Source organism: Phyllobates terribilis, unplaced genomic scaffold (assembly GCF_046119375.1).
Source record: "Phyllobates terribilis strain yellow unplaced genomic scaffold, ASM4611937v1 Scaffold_5__5_contigs__length_657084704, whole genome shotgun sequence".
In the NCBI taxonomy this organism is placed as follows: Eukaryota; Metazoa; Chordata; class Amphibia; order Anura; family Dendrobatidae; genus Phyllobates; species Phyllobates terribilis.
The window spans coordinates 397,079,166-397,102,034 of NW_027362765.1; the positions used below are offsets into that span (position 1 = coordinate 397,079,166).

At 44.6% G+C, this 22,869-nt stretch overlaps 1 protein-coding gene across 4 annotated transcripts in view; it reads left to right on the plus strand.

The window, feature by feature from the left end:
• FANK1 (fibronectin type III and ankyrin repeat domains 1) overlaps positions 1–22,869 on the plus strand; it is a 113,788-nt gene that overhangs the window by 62,901 nt on the left and 28,018 nt on the right. For all 4 annotated transcript variants that reach the window (XM_073685051.1, XM_073685050.1, XM_073685053.1 and 1 more), the window contains exons 4-5: positions 3,004–3,085; positions 20,444–20,518. In XM_073685051.1, the coding sequence (XP_073541152.1) occupies positions 3,004–3,085; positions 20,444–20,518 (157 nt within the window). The remainder of the gene's footprint in view (positions 1–3,003; positions 3,086–20,443; positions 20,519–22,869) is intronic.

Here is a 22,869-nt window from a genome sequence, read left to right on the forward strand (position 1 = left end):
CATTGTGTGTATTATCTCTGTACTGTGACATCACTGTGTGTATTATCCCTGTACTGTGACATCACTGTGTGTATTATCCCTGTACTGAGACATCACTGTGTGTATTATCCCTGTAGTTTGACATCACTGTGTTTATTATCCCTGTACTGTGACATCATTGTGTGTATTATCCCTGTGCTGTGACATCACTGTGTGTATTATCCCTGTGCTGTGACATCACTGTGTGTATTATCCCTGTACTGTGACATCACTGTTTATTATCCCTGTACTGTGACATCATTGTGTGTATTATCCCTGTACTGTGACATCACTGTGTGTTATCCCTGTACTGTGACATCACTGTGTTTATTATCCCTGTACTGTGACATCATTGTGTGTATTATCCCTGTGCTGTGACATCACTGTGTTTATTATCCCTGTACTGTGACATCATTGTGTGTATTATCCCTGTGCTGTGACATCACTGTGTGTATTATCCCTGTACTGTGACATCACTGTGTGTATTATCCCTGTACTGTGACATCACTGTGTGTATTATCTCTGTACTGTGACATCACTGTGTGTATTATCCCTGTACTGTGACATCACTGTGTGTATTATCCCTGTACTGAGACATCACTGTGTGTATTATCCCTGTACTGTGATATCACTGTGTTTACTATCCCTGTAGTTTGACATCACTGTGTTTATTATCCCTGTACTGTGACATCATTGTGTGTATTATCCCTGTGCTGTGACATCACTGTGTGTATTATCCCTGTACTGTGACATCACTGTTTATTATCCCTGTACTGTGACATCACTGTGTGTATTATCGCTGTACTGTGACATCACTGTGTGTACTATCCCTGTACTGTGACATCACTGTGTTTATTATCCCTGTACTGTGACATCACTGTGTGTATTATCCCTGTGCTGTGACATCACTGTGTGTATTATCCCTGTACTGTGACATCACTGTGTTTATTATCTCTGTACTGTGACATCACTGTGTGTATTATCCCTGTACTGTAACATCACTGTGTTTATTATCCCTGTACTGTGACATCATTGTGTTTATTATCCCTGTGCTGTGACATCACTGTGTTTATTATCCCTGTGCTGTGACATCACTGTGTGTATTATCCCTGTACTGTGACATCACTGTGTTTATTATCTCTGTACTGTGACATCACTGTGTGTATTATCTCTGTACTGTGACATCACTGTGTGTATTATCCCTGTACTGTGACATCACTGTGTTTATTATCTCTGTACTGTGACATCACTGTGCGTATTATCCTTGTACTGTGACATCACTGTGCGTATTATCCCTGTACTGTGACATCACTGTGCGTATTATCCCTGTACTGTGACATCACTGTGCGTATTATCCCTGTACTGTGACATCACTGTGCGTATTATCTCTGTACTGTGACATCACTGTGCGTATTATCCCTGTACTGTGACATCACTGTGCGTATTATCCCTGTACTGTGACATCACTGTGCGTATTATCCCTGTACTGTGACATCACTGTGCGTATTATCCCTGTACTGTGACATCACTGTGCGTATTATCCCTGTACTGTGACATCACTGTGCGTATTATCCCTGTACTGTGACATCACTGTGCGTATTATCCCTGTACTGTGACATCACTGTGCGTATTATCTCTGTACTGTGACATCACTGTGCGTATTATCCCTGTACTGTGACATCACTGTGCGTATTATCCCTGTACTGTGACATCACTGTGCGTATTATCCCTGTACTGTGACATCACTGTGTTTATTATGCCTGTACTGTGACATCACTGTGTTTATTATCCTTGTACTGTGACATCACTGTGTTTATTATCCTTGCTCTGTGACATCACTGTGCGTATTATCCCTGTACTGTGACATCACTGTGTTTATTATGCCTGTACTGTGACATCACTGTGTTTATTATCCTTGTACTGTGACATCACTGTGTTTATTATCCTTGTACTGTGACATCACTGTGCGTATTATCCCTGTACTGTGACATCACTGTGCGTATTATCCCTGTACTGTGACATCACTGTGTTTATTATGCCTGTACTGTGACATCACTGTGTTTATTATCCTTGTACTGTGACATCACTGTGTTTATTATCCTTGTACTGTGACATCACTGTGCGTATTATCCCTGTACTGTGACATCACTGTGTGTATTATCCCTGTACTGTGACATCACTGTGTATTACTTATTTACTCACCTAATGAATCTGCACCAGGGGGCAGCACAATGGGTGAGCTCTTTTCAATGCCTTTCCTGACCCTCCTCACTCTCACTTATTTCATTCCTGGTGCTCACCCTGCGTTTTTAATTGTTTTTTTTTTCTTTTAAATCCACCGTACTTTTCCAGAGATATAGTGCTAATTTTTGTAGTTTTTGCCAAAGAAGCGTTGCTCACAGGATAATTATGCAAATAGCTACATTGCTGTCAGTGCTTGCCTTGCAGCTCTAAAAAAAGCTACCATGGACAGATGTTTAACAGATCCCAGGGGTTGCGCTGACCTTCACTTTTTAACCCCTATACAGGGATCTGGACTTACACAGGAGCCCCTTGGTTGGGGCCATGGAGTCAGCTGCTGGCCGATGGTACTGGCTGGCAGGAGTGGTCACGTAGGCAGGTCAGAACCAGGAGGGCAGAAAAGGTACAAAATCAGAACGCAAAAGAATGGTCAGGAAACGAGCTGCATTAAGACAACTTGAACACAAACAAGCTAAGCAGCAACTGGAAGCACAAGACTGAACCAGAGAAGATAAATTATAATTGGCAGTGTGAGATAGAGTTTCAGGAGTTTAAATAGAAGCCAGCCCTGCCCTGCCCAGGGCTTACAAACGTCTAAATAGCCAGGAATTCACCCCATAGATCTGAGAGAGCAGTACCAAAAGTCCCAGGAATTAGATTGAACTATTTTTAACATATTTCATAGTTGTTGGTAATGCCAGTGTCACTGAAATACTCCATTGTCTTTTCTGTGTTTTTTTAAAGGAGAGCCCATGACTGGAGAACATCTGCATCGAGCTGTAAATATGAATGATGAAGCCACAGTCTTAAAAATCCTTCAAACTGGGTCAGTGACTCTGTGATATCTTAATACCATTTATTAATATCTTCTTCACCAGAAATGTACATGTGGTTAGTTTCATCCTCAGGCCATGTTCACACTGCGTTTCTGCAGTTCATTCGAGGGTTCCGTATGAATCCCTTTTTTAGGCAAATCCCCATTGAATACAATGACAGGAATAGAGATCTAATGAACTCCGTTTGTGTTTTTTCTGGGTACAGATGAGTTACCTGGCAGCTGGGGGCCGTCTAGTTACTCCTGTAAAGTCCAAACATAGGCTGAGCTTCATGATTTACACTATGCACTGCAATACTGTAGTATTGCACTATACAAAACTAGCGATCGAAGGATCACAGGTCCAAGTCTCCTGTCAGAACTGCAAAATAAAGTAATGGGATCGTAAAACATACTACTAATGAAGACCATAGAAAAATGTGTTTCCTCTGCAGGCACATGCCTTGTGAGAGCTGGCTGACTGGTAATTGCAATAGCTAAGCCAGCCCCGTTTTCTGTTCATGCATCTACTGTGACTGAGAAGGGACTGTCCTAATTATTTAAATGAGAAATAAGTCAGCCCCCACTGTACACCCTACTGGTCGCTCTCTCCTATGTCGAACCAAAGGGCCCAAAGTTGAGCTGCCAGGACCAATAGTGAAATGGGGACATTGGAGACTCTTTGCTAACACAAGTACATTAGTAAATTACAGTGTATATATATATATATTGTAAGGCGGTGGTGTTCACACCGTGCAGTAACTGAGGCCGTGACCCAAGCAAATCCAACATAAACAGCTTTTATTTCAGCAACTCACGGGTTAACAGAAAGTCCTCCCGTTCGCAGCCGGGTTACCAGAAAGTCCATACACAATGGTTGCCGGGGACAACGGCCACACCGGGCCGCTCAGAGCCTGACAGGTGCAGAGCCTTCCCAGGCAGTGGTTCAGCCTCCCTCAATACTGCTGAGCTTCCCTGCTATGCTCCTAGCAGGTTGCAACAAAGAACAACACTAATAGTTAGTGCAGGAGTTTTAAAGGACCTGTGGCAAGAGCCACTGGAAAACCCGGGTTGGAGGGAGGAGGCCGCCCCACTGCCTCCTGTGACCTCCTCCAAGAAATGAAGGCCCTGCCGGGTTTTACTTAATTTGCCTTAGCCAGGTAGTCTGACCAGGTCATTGCTCACCTTCATTCCTGCTTTGCAGCCGCAGCTGTGTGTGTGACTGCAATGCACTCCAATGGATTTTAATAGGTCTCTGTACACATTCTGGGGGATATATAACGTCCCTCGTATACGATCCCGGTCACTGCCTCACATATCCCCCCCCCTCTGTTCAAACTTGTGGGGTTGAACATTTGCCACCATACAGGGTGCCCGGGACAGGGCATCCGCTTTTGCTTGCAACTTCCCAGGGCGATGTTCTACAGAGAAACTGAAATTTTGCAGTGACGGGAACCACCTGGTGACTCGCGCATTCCTCTCCTTGGCATTCCTCATCCATACCAAGGGTGAGTGGTCCGTCACCAAGCGGAACTGACGCCCGAGTAAATAATAACGTAGTGATTCCAAGGCCCACTTAATAGCCAAACACTCCTTCTCTACCACGCTATAGTTTTTCTCTGCCGGGACAAGTTTTCTACTCAAGTAGGTGACCGGGTGCTCTTCACCATTCACTTTTTGTGACAATACCACCCCTAGGCCTACCTCCGAGGCATCTGTCTGTACAATGAAGGTTTCCTTGAAGTTGGGGCTGATGAGGACCGGCTGTCCACAGAGGGCCAACTTCATGGACTTAAAAGCTTCTTCTGCCTGAGGGTTCCACCGAACCATTACCGATTTTTTTCCCTTCAAGAGATCGGTCAGGGCCGCCGTTCGCCCAGCAAAATTAGGTATAAACCGGCGGTAATACCCAAGGATGCCAAGGAACGCCCTCACCTGTTTTGTACTTGACGGTTTAGGCCAGTTTTTTATAGCCTCAACTTTATTGATTTGGGGCTTGATAGCTCCTCGGCCTATCACATACCCCAAATATTGGGCTTCCTCTAGCCCTATCGCACATTTTTTTGGGTTTGCCGTTAACCCTGCGGCTCTGAGAAAATCCAGCACCGCTTGTACCTGTGATAGGTGCGTATGCCAGTCAGTGCTAAAGATGATAATATCATCTAGATACGCGGATGCGTACTCCTGATGAGGCTTGAGCACTATGTCCATCAACCTCTGAAATGTAGCCGGGGCCCCATGTAACCCAAAAGGTAAGACCACATAGTGGTATAGACCCTCTGGAGTTTCGAAGGCGGTCTTTTCCTTCGCCGAATCTGCGAGAGGTACCTGCCAGTAACCCCTGGTGAGATCGAGCGTGGTAAAGTACTGGGCCTGCCCCAGTCTCTCAATCAGCTCGTCCACCCGGGGCATTGTATAAAGGTCGAACTTTGACACTTCATTCAATTTCCGAAAATCGTTACAGAAGCGTAATGAGCCGTCTGGTTTTGGAATCAGTACTATGGGGCTAGCCCACTCACTCCGTGATTCCTCTATGACGCCTAACTGAAGCATTTGTTTTACCTCAGCCTTGATGGCTTGCCTCCGGGCCTCGGGTACCCGGTACGGTCTTATTCGTACCCGTACCCCAGGTTCGGTGACAATGTCATGTTGGATAACCGTTGTCCTACCTGGTAGCTCTGAGAACACGCCGGTATTGTGCTGCACCAGCGAGCGAGCCTCCCGTCGCTGCTGTTTAGTGAGGGCATCACTTATCCTGACCTCCCCCACGGATGCTTCCCTGGCTGAAGGTAGAGAACTCTCTGGTGATATGCCCGGAGTGACATCTGTAACTAAACACTCTCGATCTTTCCAAGGCTTTAGCAGGTTTACATGGTAAAGCTGCTCAGGTTTCCTCCTTCCGGGCTGATACACCCGGTAATTTACCTCCCCCACTTTTTCTCGAATCTCATATGGTCCTTGCCACTTGGCCATGAACTTACTCTCGGCTGTGGGTACCAGTACTAACACCCCATCGCCCTTGTTAAAAGACCTGACTCTGGCTCTTTTATTATATGTGCGCCTCTGAGCTGCCTGGGCATCTAACAGATGCTCTTTCACGATGGGCATGACCGCCGCAAACCGGTCCTGCATACTAGCCACGTGTTCAATTATACTCCTATGCGGAGTTGGCTCTTGTTCCCATGTCTCTTTGGCTACGTCCAACAGACCCCTAGGGTGTCTGCCGTACAATAACTCAAAGGGAGAGAACCCTGTGGAAGCCTGGGGTACCTCACGGACGGCGAACATCAAATAGGGTAACATGTCCCAATCCCTTCCATCCTTAGAAACCACCTTTTTTAACATGGACTTGAGGGTTTTATTGAACCGTTCTACTAGCCCGTCGGTTTGAGGGTGGTACACCGAGCTGCTCAATTGTTTAATTTTTAGCAATTTGCATAGTTCCTTTGTCACTTTGGACATAAAGGGGGTCCCCTGATCCGTCAGGAACTCCTTGGGTAGTCCAAGGCGACAGAACATGGCAAACAGCTCCCGTGCAATCAGTTTTGCTGAGGTATGGCGTAGTGGTATAGCCTCCGGGTATCGGGTGGCATAGTCGACGACTACCAGTATATGTTGGTGTCCACGGGCGGATTTTACAATGGGTCCAACCAAGTCCATTGCAATCCGTTCAAAAGGTACCTCTATCACCAGCAGGGGTACCAATGGGCTACGGAAACTTGCAGTGGGTGTGGTCAACTGACATTCGGGGCAGGATTCGCAGTACCTTTTGACCTCCGCGTAAACCCCAGGCCAAAAGAACCGCTGCAAGATACGTTCTAGCGTCTTTTTTACCCTTAAGTGTCCACCCAGCAGGTGTGAGTGTGCCATCTCGAGAATCGCCCGACGGTACGACTGATGTGCCACTAACTGATCCACAACCTCGTACCTGATCTTATCTATCCTATAGAGAAACTCACTGTTGATTACCATGCGTGGAAATACAGTATCGGCACCGGGCTGTTGAGCTACGCCATTTACCTCTAACACCCTTTCCCGCGCCTGAGCCAGGGTGGGATCCTGTAGCTGAGCCGTCCCAAACGTGGCCCGGGACACTTCCAGCTCGGGGATCGATGGGATCTCCTCGACCTCTCCTGCCAGCACCTCTAAGAGAAACCTATCGGGGTCACACTCTGTCCCTAGGTTGGACACCCCTACGGCAGGTTCCCCTGACTCCCGTTCGTCGGGTACAATGCCTGTAATACATTTTACCGGGGAAGAGTGGATTTTGTTTTTCCACAGAGTCCAGAACAGGGGCAAGTCTCTTTCCAACACAGTCCCATAGGGAAGAGTTTTTACCACCCCTACCACATGTTTTATTTCTCCACACGGCGTGGACAGGACTACCTCCTCAGTTGGGTACTCTCGGAGGTCCCCATGGATACACACAACCCCAACGGGCCGTTCACCGGGGTTGTCTCCTGCCACCAACGACCCATGTACCAAAGTCACAAGGCTCCCTGAGTCCAGGAGGGCCTCCGTGGGGTACCCATTAACCAGTACCTGGCATAATTGGAGTTCACTGTCCTGGGAGTTGGCACTCGCCGTGCAGACGGTCTGGGCATACATTGAGACCCGGCGGCTATATCCACAGTCCATGGGTTCCGTAGTCAGGGGGCAATTAGCAATCACATGTCCCGGCCGCTGACACCGCCAACATCTAAGGGTGGAGGTACTATGTGGTCTTATGACAGTTTGGGAGGGGGTCGGTCTCCTGTCACTCTCACTCCGAGGATCCCCTTCAGCACGGGTACGGTGCTGACTGTCCCCAGCAGAGGGACGCGACCCCTTTCCCGACTCCTGGGTTGGCAGGGATCGGCGTGACAGCCGCTAGGGGCCAGAGTCCTGAGTGGCCGAGTAGCGCTTGATCAGGCTGACCACTTGGTCAAGTGTGCCGGGGTCCCCTTGCCCCACCCAACGTTGGATAGCGGCTGGCAGAGTCCTCACCAGCCGGTCAACCACCACCCTCTCCACCATCTGGGCTGGAGACAAAGTCTCAGGCTGGAGCCACCTCTTTACCAGCTGCAGGAGGTCATAAGCTTGAGACCGGGCGGGTCGGGTCTCCACATAGGCCCACGAAAACACACGCTGAGCCCTCACGTATGTATTGACCCCCAGCCGGGCAAGGATCTCACCTTTGAGCCTCTGGTAGTCCTGGGCGTCCTCCCGACTGAGGTCGAAACAGGCCTTCTGGGCATCGCCAACCAAAAACGGAGCTACCACTTCCGCCCACTGGTTGGCTGGTAGGTTTTCCTGCTCTGCTCTGCTGTGCGTTCGTAAATGGTCAGGAAGGCTTCCACGTCGTCCTCCGGACCCATCTTCCTCAACGCTGAGCGAACCTTGTCCCGGGCCTCTCGACTTTCCGGAATCGGTGCTGTGGCCGTTTCCCGCAGGGCTGCAATCTGTTGCATCATCAGTTCATTTGTTTTTTGCTGCTGCTGGTACAGTAGCTGCTGCTGCTGTTCCCGCTCCTGCTGTTGCCGTTGGAGACTCAGGTGCTGCTCCTGCTGTTGCCGCTGAGACTGCAGGTGCTGCTCCTGCTGTTGCCGCTGAGACTGCAGCAACTGCTGCTGGGCGAGTGCGAGCTGCTTTAATAGCTCCTCCATTTTGTCCATGGGGTGGAACTGAAAGGTGGCAGGCCGGATTGTGGTTATGCAGCGGCCAGTGGGGTATGCCTCAGTCACTATGCCCGCATTCTCCGCCAAACTGTAAGGCGGCGGTGTTCACACCGTGCAGTAACTGAGGCAGTGACCCAAGCAAGTCCAACATAAACAGCTTTTATTTCAGCAACTCACGGGTTAACAGAAAGTCCTCCGGTTCGCAGCCAGGTTACCAGAAAGTCCATACACAATGGTTGCCGGGGACAACGGCCACACCGGGCTGCTCAGAGCCTGACAGGTGCAGAGCCTTCCCAGGCAGTGGTTCAGCCTCCCTCAATACTGCTGAGCTTCCCTGCTATGCTCCTAGCAGGTTGCAACAAAGAACAACACTAATAGTTAGTGCAGGAGTTTTAAAGGACCTGTGGCAAGAGCCACTGGAAAACCCGGGTTGGAGGGAGGAGGCCGCCCCACTGCCTTCCTGTAGCCTCCCCCAAGAAATGAAGGCCCTGCCGGGTTTTACTTAATTTGCCTTACCCGGGTAATATGACCAGGTCATTGCTCACTTTCATTCTTGCATTGCAGCCGCAGCTGTGTCTGTGACTGCAATGCGCTCCAATGGATTTTAATAGGTCTCTGTACACATTCTGGGGGATATATACCGTCCCTCGTATACGATCCCGGTCACTGCCTCACAATATATATATATATATATATATATATATATATATATATATATATATATATATATATATAATTGTATCAGGAACACAATTAAACAGATTTTTTTTTAAGTGAACAATCCCTTTGATGCAGGAAAACCTTATTTCTCTACATTAGTCGTTAGTTTGATAACATCTAAAGCTGCCCTTTATCAAGAGAGGCACCGAGTCTTGCAAACTTTTATGTCCAGCAATACTTTGCATCAATCAGATTATAAAGGATGATAAATTCAGTCTTTTTTATTAATCTAACTGGAAGATCTTGTCCAAACCGAACAGTAATGTGTGATCCTTGTGCCCGGTGGGTGGGTGAGCGCCGTGTGACTGGCGTTACATTACGCACAGTATAAATATCAGAGAAGTACGGTCCGGCTTGTTTTACACTTAGCAGTATAACAGCCCAGGGCAAAATTCTTTGATCCTTCTGTCATTATTAATTTAAAATAACATATAATTTTTCTATTAAGTCTTTGCCAGCTTTTCTATCCTGAGAGGATTGGGCAACTGATATAAGATACCAACTGGACTAATGCCAAATGGACTACAGTGCCGTGATCTCTGTAGGATGTAGGAGATTGATCCTGTTCCCCCTGAGCTTCCTCTCTCTGGCATTACTCACTCATCCATTTCCATTTTTTCTTAGGTTATCAATTACTCTCATCCTGACACCATAAGATTTTGACCGTGTCAAACTGTTTAAGGATACAGTGTACATGAGGAATAACACTATTTCTGGCCATTGTATACCTAATATCTTATATTTTTCATATATTTTCTCTTCTGCTTGCCATATCTCTATTTTTCAGTTGTTTCTGAGCTAGTGGGTGGAGACTAGCTGCTATCTCCCATACACAGCACACACAGTCATGAGGGATTCCTGCTTTCCTGTCTCTATGTAACACATGTTCAGAATCATTAGCAGCATGGAGGGCATTATACAGCAGTACTGAGTAGGATAGATGTGAATCCAGCACTGGGATAAGTTAAAAAAATCTTACTAGGAACTACAGCACAATCTACCTGTGTCTCATTGGGCTCCCCCGTCCTCCTTTTTACAGTCTCCATTGACTGGCAGTTGCAACTCAATATTTAAGTGAGCTGGTAGTCCATTTTGTCTTGAGCTAGATGGATTTGAGATGTATTTCAGGAGTTAAGGTCCACTAGGGGACGTTGGAAGTGGCTCATACAGTAGTGTTCAAAATAACAGCAGTGTGTTCAAAAACATGAGTTAATCACAAAATCTGATAATTTTAATGTTAATTTTTAACTACTTTACAGAAAATAACAAACAATGAACATTGGGCTGTTCTAAAAAAATAGCAGTTTCTGCATTTGTATTTATAAACTCACAATATGTACTCTGTTTTTGAGGATTTAGCATTCCTGTGAATCACTAACCTAACATTTGTTTTAGAACTGCTTCACATCTATGTTGCATAGAGTCAACCAACTTCTGGCACCTATAATCTGTTATTCCAGTCCAGGCATTTGTTGGCTTTGCCTCAGAAACTGCATTTTTTATGTCACCCCCCCCCCAGGTGTTCTATCGAATGAAGGTCTGGGGATTGGGCTGGCCACTTCATAACCTTAATTTTGTTGGACTGGAACCAAGATTTTGCTTGTTTACTGGTGTGTTTAGGGTCGTTGTCTTGTCTTGTTGAAACACCCATTTCAAGGGAATATCCTCTTCAGCGTAAGGCAACATGACCTCTTCAAGTATTTTACTATATGCAAACTGGTCCATGATCCCTGGAATGTGGTAAATAGGTCCGGCACCATAGTAAGAGAAACATGCCCATATCATGATGCTTGCACCACCATGCTTCACTGTCTTCAGAGTGGACTGTGGCTTGAATGCAGAGTTTGGGGGTCGTCTGACGAACTCTCTGTGGCCCTTCGACCCAAAAAGAACAATTTTACTTTCATCAGTCCTCAAAATGTTTCTCCATTTCTCTTTAGGCCAGTTGATGTGTTCTTTGGCAAATTGTATCCGCTGCAGTACATGTCTTTTTTTTCAACAGTGGGACTTTGCGGGGACTTCTTGATAAAAGATTAGTGTCACCCAGGCGTCTTCTAACTGTCACAGTACTCACAGGTAACTTGAGACTGTCATCCTGGAGCTGATCATTGGCTGAGCCTTTGCCATTCTGGCTATTCTTCGATTCATTTGAACTGTAGTCTTCCGTTTTCTTCCACGTCTTTCTGGTTTTGCTTTCCATTTTAAACCTTTGGAGATTATTTCAGCTGAACAGCCTTTCACTGTCTGCACAAACTATAAGTTTTACCCTCTCCAATCAACTTTTTAATCAAAGTACGCTGTTCTTCTGAACAATGTCTCGAACGACCCATATTTCTCAGGCTTTCAAGGAGAAATGCATGTACAACATGTGCTGGCTTCATCCTTAAATAAGGGCTACCTGATTCACACCTGTTTCTTCACAATGATTGACCTCACTAAGTGACCTCCACACTGCTATTATTTTGAACACCCCCCTTACAATTAATTATTAGTGTTGAGCGAGTATGTTCTGTTCCGAGTATGCTCGGGCCGAGCTACGAGTATTTACAGCTGCTCGGTGATGTGTTTGAATCGCTCCCGTGTGCATGATTTGCAACTGTTTGACAGCTTTATTACATGTGAGGAATGTGTAAGAAATAGACATTCCTCACATGTAATAAAGCTGTCAAACAGTTGCAAATCATGCACACGGGAGCGATTCAAACACATCACCGAGCAGCTGTAAATACTCGGAGCTCGGCCCGAGCGTACTCGGCGAAAGGGTTAATAGAACATACTCGCTCAACACTATTAATTATTCAAATACACAAACTCAAAAACCTGCAGATCATGAATGCGGAGTCTGGTGGTTTTCTTAGAATCTACTGCACCAACTGGTAAATTGTCTGACATGTGGTAATACACTGTGTGCAGAATTATTAGACAAGTTGTATTTTAGAGGATTATTTTTATTATTGATCAACAACTATGTTCTCAATCAACCAAAAGACTCATAAATATCCAAGCTTAATATTTTTGGAAGTTGGAGTGTTTTTTTTTAGATTTGGCTATCTTAGGAGGATATCTGTGTGTGCAGGTAACTATTACTGAGCAGAATTATTAGGCAACTTAATAAAAACCAAATATAATCCCATCTCACTTGTTTATTTTCACCAGATAAACCAATATCAGTGCACAAAATTTAGAAATAAACATTTCTGACATGCAAAAACAAAAACCAAAAAAATTAGTGATGAATATAGCCACCTTTCTTTATGATGACACTCAACAGCCTTCCATCCATAGATTCTGTCTGTTGCTTGATCTGTTTTCGATTAACATTGCGTGCAGCAGCCTCCACAGCCTCCCAGACACTGTTCCCAGAGGTGTACTGTTTTCCCTCCCTGTAGATCTCACATTTTATGATGGACCACAGGTTCTCTATGGGGTTCAGATCAGGTGAACAAGGCGGCCATGTCATTATTTTTTCTTCTCTAAGACCTTTACTGGCCAGCCACGCTGTGGAGTAGTTGGATGCATGTGATGGAGCATTGTCCTGCATGAAAATCATGTTATTCTTGAACGATACCGACTTCTTCCTGTACCACTGCTTGAAGAAGTTGTCTTCCAGAAACTGGCAGTAGGTCTGGGAGTTGAGCTTCACTCCATCCTCAACCCGAAAAGGTCCCACAAGTTCATCTTTGATGATACCAGCCCATACCAGTACCCCACCTCCACCTTGCTGGCGTCTGAGTCGGAGTGGAGTTCTCTGCCCTTTACTGATCCAGCCTCTGGCCCATCCATCTGGCCCATCAAGAGTCACTCTCATTTCATCAGTCCATAAAACAATTGAAAAATCAGTCTTAAGATATTTCTTGGCCCATTCTTGACATTTTATCTTATGTTTCTTGTTCAAAGGTGGTCGTTTTTCAGCCTTCCTTACCGTGGCAATGTCCCTGAGTATCGCACACCTTGTGCTTTTTGATACTCCAGTAACGTTGCAGCTCTGAAATATGGCAAAACTGGTGGCGAATGGCATCTTGGCAGCTTCACGCTTGATTTTCCTCAATTCATGGACAGTTATTTTGCGACTTTTTTGGCCAACATGCTTCTTGCGACCCTGTTGGCTATTTGCCATGAAACGCTTGATTGTTCGGTGATCATTCTTCAAAAGTTTTAAATTTCAAGACTGCTGCATCCCTCTACAAGATATCTCACAATTTTGGACTTTTCAGAGCCCGTCAAATCTCTCTTCTGACCCATTTTGCCAAAGGAAAGGAAGTTGCCTAATAATTAAGCACACCTTATATAGGGTGCTGATGTCATTAGTCAACACCCCTCCTCATTACAGAGATGCACATCACCAGATTTACTTAATTGGTAGTTGGCTCTCAAGCCTATGCAGCTTGGAGTAGGACAACAGGTATAAAAAGTATCATGTGATCAAAATACGCATATGCCTAATAATTCTGCACACAGTGTATAATTTATACCAAAAATAGTGATTAATCTGGTTAGTCATAGTGGACTGATATTATTGTGAACACTACTGTAAGTGGAGAAAGAAGAATATTTCTCTGATAAGTTACATTACAAAGTTTCTTATATTAGCTTATAGTATTGATTTAGCAATGTTTCTTGAGACGACAGTGAACACTTTGGGCTACATGGAGCTTTTTTTAAAGCTTATTGGGAGCCTTTATTTAATGTATAGCTGAGAATCTGTTAGTCAGTTAGGTTGTTGTTATTTGGAGAATAGAGAACAGGAAAGCCCCCCGAGACCTTTGTATGTTAGGAAATAACATCAACAGAAACAACTGGAAATGCTACAAGTTAGCATTATTAGCTCCCACGATGTGAGAGTTTGCGTAGGTCTCGCGTAGTTTTCAGGAGCCCACCGTTCCCAGCCTCACGCCTTGCCTGGGGGGGTCTGTGCACTCCTGATTGACAGTTCAGACCAGCGCCATGGTTGTGCCGTTGGCCCGAACTGTACTATTCTGCAAGCTGAAGCAGCTCTGCCTCTGCAACATCAGAGATACTCAGTGACAGAGCAGTCCAGCCAGCTTCAGAGCAGGGCTCCCAAGCTCTATAGAAAAGTGCTTGCAAGTGCTGCACTTCCTGCCTAGGAAATCGTTCGCCGCTGATTAGAATGCAGAGGTGGCCGGTCACCTAAGCAAGGAGCAGTAAACAATAAATGAAAACTCCCTCCTTTCTTGAGAACGTTGAGTATTTTTAAATAACAAGTGAATTATAAAGTTTTAGTAAACTTTCTGCTATTGCAAGTGAAATACTGAGCACCGGCATATGTAAAGTTTTATAATTTCACCTTAGATTGACTTTAGTCTACAAAGCCTAGATAACTTCCTCCGAATTCAGATTATCAACCGGCTCTGATTGACTTCAGAAAAAATACAATACAAGATTTTACTATTTCACTCAAATCATTCTAAAAAGTTAAACGAGAAAGTGGAAACTACCTGACTTTTATAAAGAAACTCATCTACATTTAATCCATACAAATGTCACTTCTGGGCACTCATAAGCGCTTCGACTGAGATAAGGCATGAGGGGGTTATTCTGAAAATTACAAAAGGTTGCAAGTAAAACTTCTTGAAAAAGTTCGGAGACTTTCTGTTCCCATATTTAAATAATAATAAAAAAAAATATTCAGACTTGATAATTTGAATTAGACTTGCCGGAGGAAATGTTCCAAGGAGCCGGGTGATAAGACGACGTGAATTATTAATATCAACACCAATGAATCAGCTATGGCCACAATATAGTAAGAATAATGCTGGTTTATACATCAGGCCACAAAATCGTTTTGGAAGCAATCAGCACGGTAAGGGTTTCTAAATTAGGGCGATGAACGGTGTGTAAATGGACAATCCGTCTGATTGACTCTGTCTCGTCTACTAGGAAAAGGTTTCTGACGTTTAAGAGCGTCTTTTTCAGGTGGGTCCTCACTGAAGCCCAATTGGTAAGCTAATGTGGTCCAAAACACACATAATAAATTGCTTCCACAAATTGAAAGCATTAAACCAGGGGCCCTCAAACTACGGCCTGCAGGCCACATGCGGCCCGCGGAGGACTTTCATCCGGCCCGCCGGGCTATGGGCGGAGGAGAGGAGAGCGGTGCCATTGCCCGCCCTTCCCCCCGCTTGCTCTGGGCCCCGGCAGGCGGATACTTACCTCTCCTCGTGCCTCTGCAGATCCGCTGTCTTCCGTGCTCTGCGCTTCCTGTGACGTCTCAGGTCAGAGGGCGCGGTGACGTCTTTACACCGCGCCCTCCCGAGTGCTGTCACAGGCAGCGCAGAGCGGGACAACGCCGCCGCGAAGCTGGAGTCCAGACCAGAGTAGAGCAGCGGCAGCGGCAGCAAGTGAGAAGTGAGGTGAGTATTGGATTTTTTTTTTTTTTTTTAATGTATGGAGGCATAGGTCATTATATGGGGGGGTGACATCCTGCAAGGGGTATAATATGGGGGGTGACATCCTGCAAGGGGTATAATATGGGGAGGTGACATCCTGCATGGGGTATAATATGGGGGGGTGACATCCTGCATGGGGCATGATATGGGGGGAAAGGGACATCCTGCATGGGGCATAATATGGGGGGGGTGACATGCTGCATGGGGCATAATATGGGGGGGTGACATCCTGCATGTGGCATTATATGGGGGGGTCACATGCTGCATGGGGCATTATATGGGGGGGTGACATGCTGCATGGGGCATAATATGGGGGGGTGACATGCTGCATGGGGCATAATATGGGGGGGGGTGACATCCTGCATGTGGCATTATATGGGGGGTGACATGCTGCATGGGGCATTATATGGGGGGGTGACATGCTGCATGGGGAATTATATGGGGGGGTGACATGCTGCATGGGGCATAATATGGGGGTGGTGACATGCTGCATGGGGCATAATATGGGGGGGGGTGACATGCTGCATGGGGCATTATATGGGGGGGACATGCTGCATGGGGCATTATATGGGGGGGTGACATGCTGCATGGGGCATTATATGGGGGGGTGACATGCTGCATGGGGCATAATATGGGGGGGTGACATGCTGCATGGGCCATAATATGGGGGGGGGTGACATGCTGCATGGGGCATTATATGGGGGGGACATGCTGCATGGGGCATTATATGGGGGGGGACATGCTGCATGGGGCATTATATGGGGGGGTGACATGCTGCATGGGGCATTATATGGGGGGGTGACATGCTGCATGGGGCATTATATGGGGGGTGACATGCTGCATGGGGCATTATATGGGGGGGTGACATCCTGCATGGGGCATTATATGGGGGTGACATCCTGCATGGGGCATTATATGGGGGGTGACATGCTGCATGGGGCATTATATGGGGGGGGTGACATGCTGCATGGGGCATTATAAAGACAGGGGAGTGATATCCTGCATGGGGCATTATATGGGGGGGTGACATCCTGCATGGGGCATTATATGGGGGGTGACATCCTGCATGGGGCATGATATGGGGAGTGACATCCTGCATGGGGCATTATATAGGGGGGGGAGGGACATCCTGCATGGGGCATTATAAAGACAGGGGAGTGATATCTTGCATGGGGCATTATATGGTGTGAGAAAGGGACATCCTGCATGGGGCATTATATTGGGGGTGGCATCCAGAATGGGGCATTATAAGGGGGGAACAGCCTGCATAGGGCATTATAAGGGGCGGAACAGCCTGCATATGGCATTATAAGGGGGAAACAGCCTGCCTATTGGGTACATTTACCTGCCCATTGAGGACCTATGCTGCCTATTGGGGATATTTACCTGCCTATTGGGGACCTATGCTGCCTATTGGGTACATTTACCTGCCTATTGGGGACCTATGCTGCCTATTGGGTACAGTTACCTACCTATTGAAATACTGGTTGATTTAACTTTACTTGTTCTTCATTTTAAATATTGTATTTGTTCCTGTATTGTTTTTTTACTTCAAAATAAGATATGTGCAGTGTGCATAGGAATTTGTTCATAGTTTTTTTTTAAAAACTATATTCCGGCCCTCCAATGGTCTGAGGGACCGTGAACTGGCCCCCTGTTTAAAAAGTGTGAGGACCCCTGCATTAAACAGTAGTTAAAATAGATAAAAGCCAAAAAATATAAGGGAGAGTAAATGACCATATTATTTTAAATATAAATGTACAAACTTTATTAAATGCATAAAAACAATAACACTCAATTACTAAAGAAAAAAAAATATAAAAACACCCGTCTTCCTCTTTTTGTCTTCCTTTTTGTCTTTCTTTGTTTCTTTCTTCCTTCCCTTTTCTCTTTCTTTCTCTTTTGTTCTTTCTCTCTTTTTTCCTTCCTTCCTTTCTTTGCTTTATTTTTCCTTTTCTCTCTCTCTTTTTTCTATCTTTCTTTTCTTAATTTCTCTCTCCCTTTATTTCTCTCTTTTTTCATTTTTTTCCTTTTCTTTCTGACTTTGTTTTCCTTTCTCTCTTTTGTTCTGTCTTCCTTTTCTCTTTTTCCCATCTTCTGTCCTATTTTTCTTCCCTTTTCTGTTTTCTCTTTTTTTCTTTGTTCCTTCCTTCCTTTCTCTTTTTTTTTTCTTAATTTCTCTTTTTCTCTTTTCTTCTTTTCTCTCCCTTCTTTCTATCGTTCTTTCTCTTTTTTTGTTAGTTTCTCTCTTCTTTTTTTCTTTCTTTTTGTCTTTCTGTTTTCCTTTTTCTCTTGATGTCTTCTTTTTCTCTTTTTCTTTCTTCCTTCCTATTTCATTCTTCCCTTTTCTGTTTTTCTCTTCTTTCTTTTTTTTTCCCTTAATTTCTCTCTTTCTCTTTATGTCCTTCTTTTCTCTTTCTCTTCTTTCTATCGTTCTTTCTCTTTTTTTTTTTAGTTTCCTTCCTTCTTTTCTTTCTTTTTTTCTTTCTTTCTTTTTCCCTTTTCTCTTTCTTTTTCCCTTTTCTCTTTCTTTTTCCCTTTTCTCTTTCTTTTCTTTCTTTGTTTCTCTCTTTCTCTTTTTTTCTCTTGTTCTTCTTTTTATGCTAAGGCCTTGATATAGAGTATCTATATGACTATGTGAGGAACACTACTTACTTCCGTTTTAGGAGACTGGTGACACAGCTGACATTACGTTTTAAGACTGCGGATTTTCAGTATGCCGCATTTTGTGCAAAGACTTTTATACATCAATTGTTTAAAAATGATTCCGGGATTTCTTCTCTTCTCTGCGTCCTGCTCTATTGTTGGGTATCTGTTAGTTCCTCTCGTCATATCTTGCTGTTGTAGAAATGTCCCTGAGCGTTTCCTATAACTACAGTAGGTGAAATAGCCATATAACCGGCCCGTTGATATATTGGGCACTTTTGTGGCGTATTCTACCTTTTTCTCCATCCACTTAAATTCCTCTGAGAAATCCCGTCTGCCATTCTGTTTTACGGGAAGCTGTTTCTCATTTATGGCATTGTATTTTTTCCCTTTGTTGGAAGGTCATCAGAAAATGTTCATCAAAAGCCGAACATTTTCCTGAGAAACCTGCAAGAAGGAAATGTTATCATTGGTGTTCGCATGTTAATGGGCTCACGCCAAGCAGTTCATGGAAGTTTAGACAACTTTTTATTTTATTACTTGAAAATTCCGTCCTTGTGTAAAGACGACGGACGACTTGTATCAATAGATTTAGAATTTAGATTGCTGACTGCCGCTATGCCATGCACCATTGCTTAAATTCATGAAGGAGCCCTGGCATTAGATGTTAAAGGGGTTGCCTTTCCTTAAGGTAGATCATCAATATCGGATCGGCAGGATCCTGACTTTTATCAATTCTAATAGTCATCTGATCGAAAGAGTGCATCTGTACATGGCCTTCTGTACATGGCATTGCAGGTCACAGCAGCTCCATCCTATTCAAGTGAATGGGACTATGCTGCTGTGTCTGATAAATGGCGACATGTAGCTGATTGAGGTGCCGACAATTGGTCTTCCATCAATCTAATATTGATGAAGTAGGACAGGACATCAGTTTTTCAGTCCAGAAAAAGCTTGTTAGTCACATTTAGTATATAACTGATTACTGGGGGGTCTGACCACTAAGATCCTCGTCGTTCCTAGTGGAATGAATGCCACCACTCCAATCATTATCTATAGCAGTACAGTGTTAATACACTTAACTCTTTAGGTAAAAACCAAAATAATATATAGGAAAATAGATAATAAAAACAAAAAAAAGATAAATCATCTAAAGAGCAAAGTATCAATTCACACATATATATATATATTTATTTATTTTTTATTGGATTTTTAAAAAAAAAAAAAAAATTGTTTTGTTAAAGTTTTTTTTCATGTTTTAATGTTTTTAAAAGAACAGAAGTGTATTTCTATGTTGATGTGATACATTTTAGCTTTCAAGATAATGGGAATTTAATTAGATTGACATTTTTCTTACAAAAAGGTCAGTTATTTTATATGCAACATTTTTTTATGTTTTTTTTATAAAAAAAAAAACAAAGCAGAGAACAATGCGGGATGAATCACTCCTCCTCTTTCTCTCGTGTATACCCTCCCTCTCTCACTTTGGGAAAGCGCTATATAAAAAGGGTCAAATTAATTTTCTCCATACACCTGAAGAAGGCTGCAAATAGCCGAAACGCGTTCTGTGTGTATATATAGTTTGTTTTTGTTTTATATCAGTGTAAATAAAATTTTTTACTTACAAGCAACCTGAAGTTCCTGCCCCTTGATCTCACTCAGTGGCAAAGACAGCGCCAGCACCTGGTTCTCCATGCCGGCATTTAGCTGTAGAGCCGTCGGCTATCTATATCTGTCCCATAGACTATCGCTATTCTGTGGATAAGTGATAATTTCTCCATTTTGGAAAAACCCTTTCATTTTATGCTATAAATAATGAGGGTTGTAGTTCTAAAATTATAGAAGCCTCCAGTCCTAATCTGAATGTAAAAAAGTTTCTGTACGAGAAACGTTCTCTTCGTTTTTTCAGAATTTTTTCTTTGTTTGTTTTCCCATTGTAGGAACGTAAAGGCCGATATTCCGGATAAACTAGGATTCAGTCCTCTCATGATTGCTGCTCAAAAAGGATATTTCAGGTTAGAGTTTTTATTTGTCACCTTCTCTTCTGCCTCATTGTGAATTCCTCTTCTCATATCTAGGTCAAGGATTGTGGCAGGAGTATATTCTGGTCCCAAACTTCAACACTGATTAGAACCAGGTGAAATCCCTGCATGTATAGGAGGGAGATGAGGGAGATCGTTAAGCTGAAGGTATGGACAAGGGGTAATTGCTGGAAGGAGCCACGGCAGAGCGAGTGTCAGAGAAGCCACATAGATATTGAAGGCTGGGTTCACATTTACATTGTGCGGCTGAACATACACAACTCTGTGCTGTGGATTGCCATTGGAAAAAAAAAGTTTATGGCTCCTCGACGTATACATTTCACAGCAGATACACTATAAAATGGGTTTTAAAGGAGATTTGTCACCAGGTTTTTGCTGCATAATGTAGAGACAGAGATCCTGATTCCAGTGATGTGTCACTTACTGTGCTGCTTGCTGTAGTTTTTATAAAATCATGGTTTTATCAGCAGAAAAGGATCACTAGAGGACTAGTAAACCTGCTGCCAGGAAGTCCTCCATATGCCTGAGCTCGGTATAACCCCGCCCCCACCATTGATTGGCAGCTTGCTGCCTATGCAGCCAATCAGTGATGTGGGTGTGGTTATACAGAGCTCAGCATTCAGAGAACTGCTAAATCTGCAGCAGATAAAACAGGGATTTTATCAAACTGCAGCAAGCAGTCCAGTAAGTGCTGCAAGTGGGGTAGCAAAAACCTGGTGACCGATTTCCTTTAACATGACCATAGACATTTGATAAACATCAACTGAACCCACTGATTTTGACGGGACCAATGGATCGTCTAGTGCCTACAGGTCTGTTCCAAAATATGGATCCGCTATGTTGAATTTCAACAGCATATGTGCTCACATTAGTCCTGAGGCTGCTCGACTATCTAATATGTATAAGGAGGGTGTTCCTAGAACCAGATCCAAAATAAACATCAGGATTTGCTCCCAACAGATACAATGAAACAGAATCCTCACACATTAGATAGACATTAGTCCTGATTTCAGCCCATCTAATGTGTATTCATAGTTGTCCAAAAAATGGATCGGGCATGTTGGATTTCTACATGCCTAATCATTTGTTCTCACAAGATAAGCCGCCATCTGAATTATATAGTAGTGGCTTATCCATCTCTCATCATTAAGAGAGCATGCATGATCAGGAGCCTACCATACATGTATGTGGGTGGATGGGAGGAGTTGTATTTGGCTGACAGCTCTCTAAGGTGTACATCAAACCATAAAAATGACCAGAATTTATCTCAAACTCCTTCCTTCCTGCCATCTGACATCCACCCCTCCAAATGCTGGGACTTGGCCATGCGATCATTTATCTGTTGTATAATGCACTGCGGTACTTATGTATTTTGGTGATTTACTACACAGTAATGGACATTTGTAGTTCACTCACTTCCGGAGAGATGGCGGCTGCTAGTGGGACCCCCATATTCAGTATAATAACGTTCATTGCACACGCCATCACTCCTGCCCACGTGATGAGGTTTATTGATGGAGCAGATGTGACACATTAATGTCTTTGCATTGACATATTGTTGTCTCCAGTGACAAATATTAAATATTGACGTTTTGACTCTCCTGAGTCTTTATCACAGTGTCGCAGCATAGAAGAAAAAGGAAAACCTGCAGTATGGATGAGAGTGGCATATACGGGGACTTACAGATCCAAGGTGGACCGCCCGTACATGCCACTCTCATCCCCTTATACAGGAGTGTGGAAGCCTCAATATTTAATATTTGTCACTGGAGACACCAATATGTCATTTCATAGACACAGTATATCAGCTCTATCAATAAACCCTTTCACGTTTGCATGAATTACAGAGTATGCAGTGAACCAGCTGTATCCTTTCACTGACGACCCATCTTTGTGCTCGCACTGGTTACCCATCTGCGTGCTCGCACTGGTTACCCATCTGCCTGCTCGCACTGGTTACCCATCTGCCTGCTCGCACTGACGACCCATCTGCGTGCTCGCACTGACGACCCATCTGCGTGCTCGCACTGACGACCCATCTGCGTGCTCGCACTGACGACCCATCTGCGTGCTCGCACTGACGACCCATCTGCGTGCTCGCACTGACGACCCATCTGCGTGCTCGCACTGACGACCCATCTGCGTGCTCGCACTGACGACCCATCTGCGTGCTCGCACTGCTGACCCATCTGCGTGCTCGCACTGCTGACCCATCTGCGTGCTCGCACTGCTGACCCATCTGCGTGCTCGCACTGCTGACCCATCTGCGTGCTCGCACTGCTGACCCATCTGCGTGCTCGCACTGCTGACCCATCTGCGTGCTC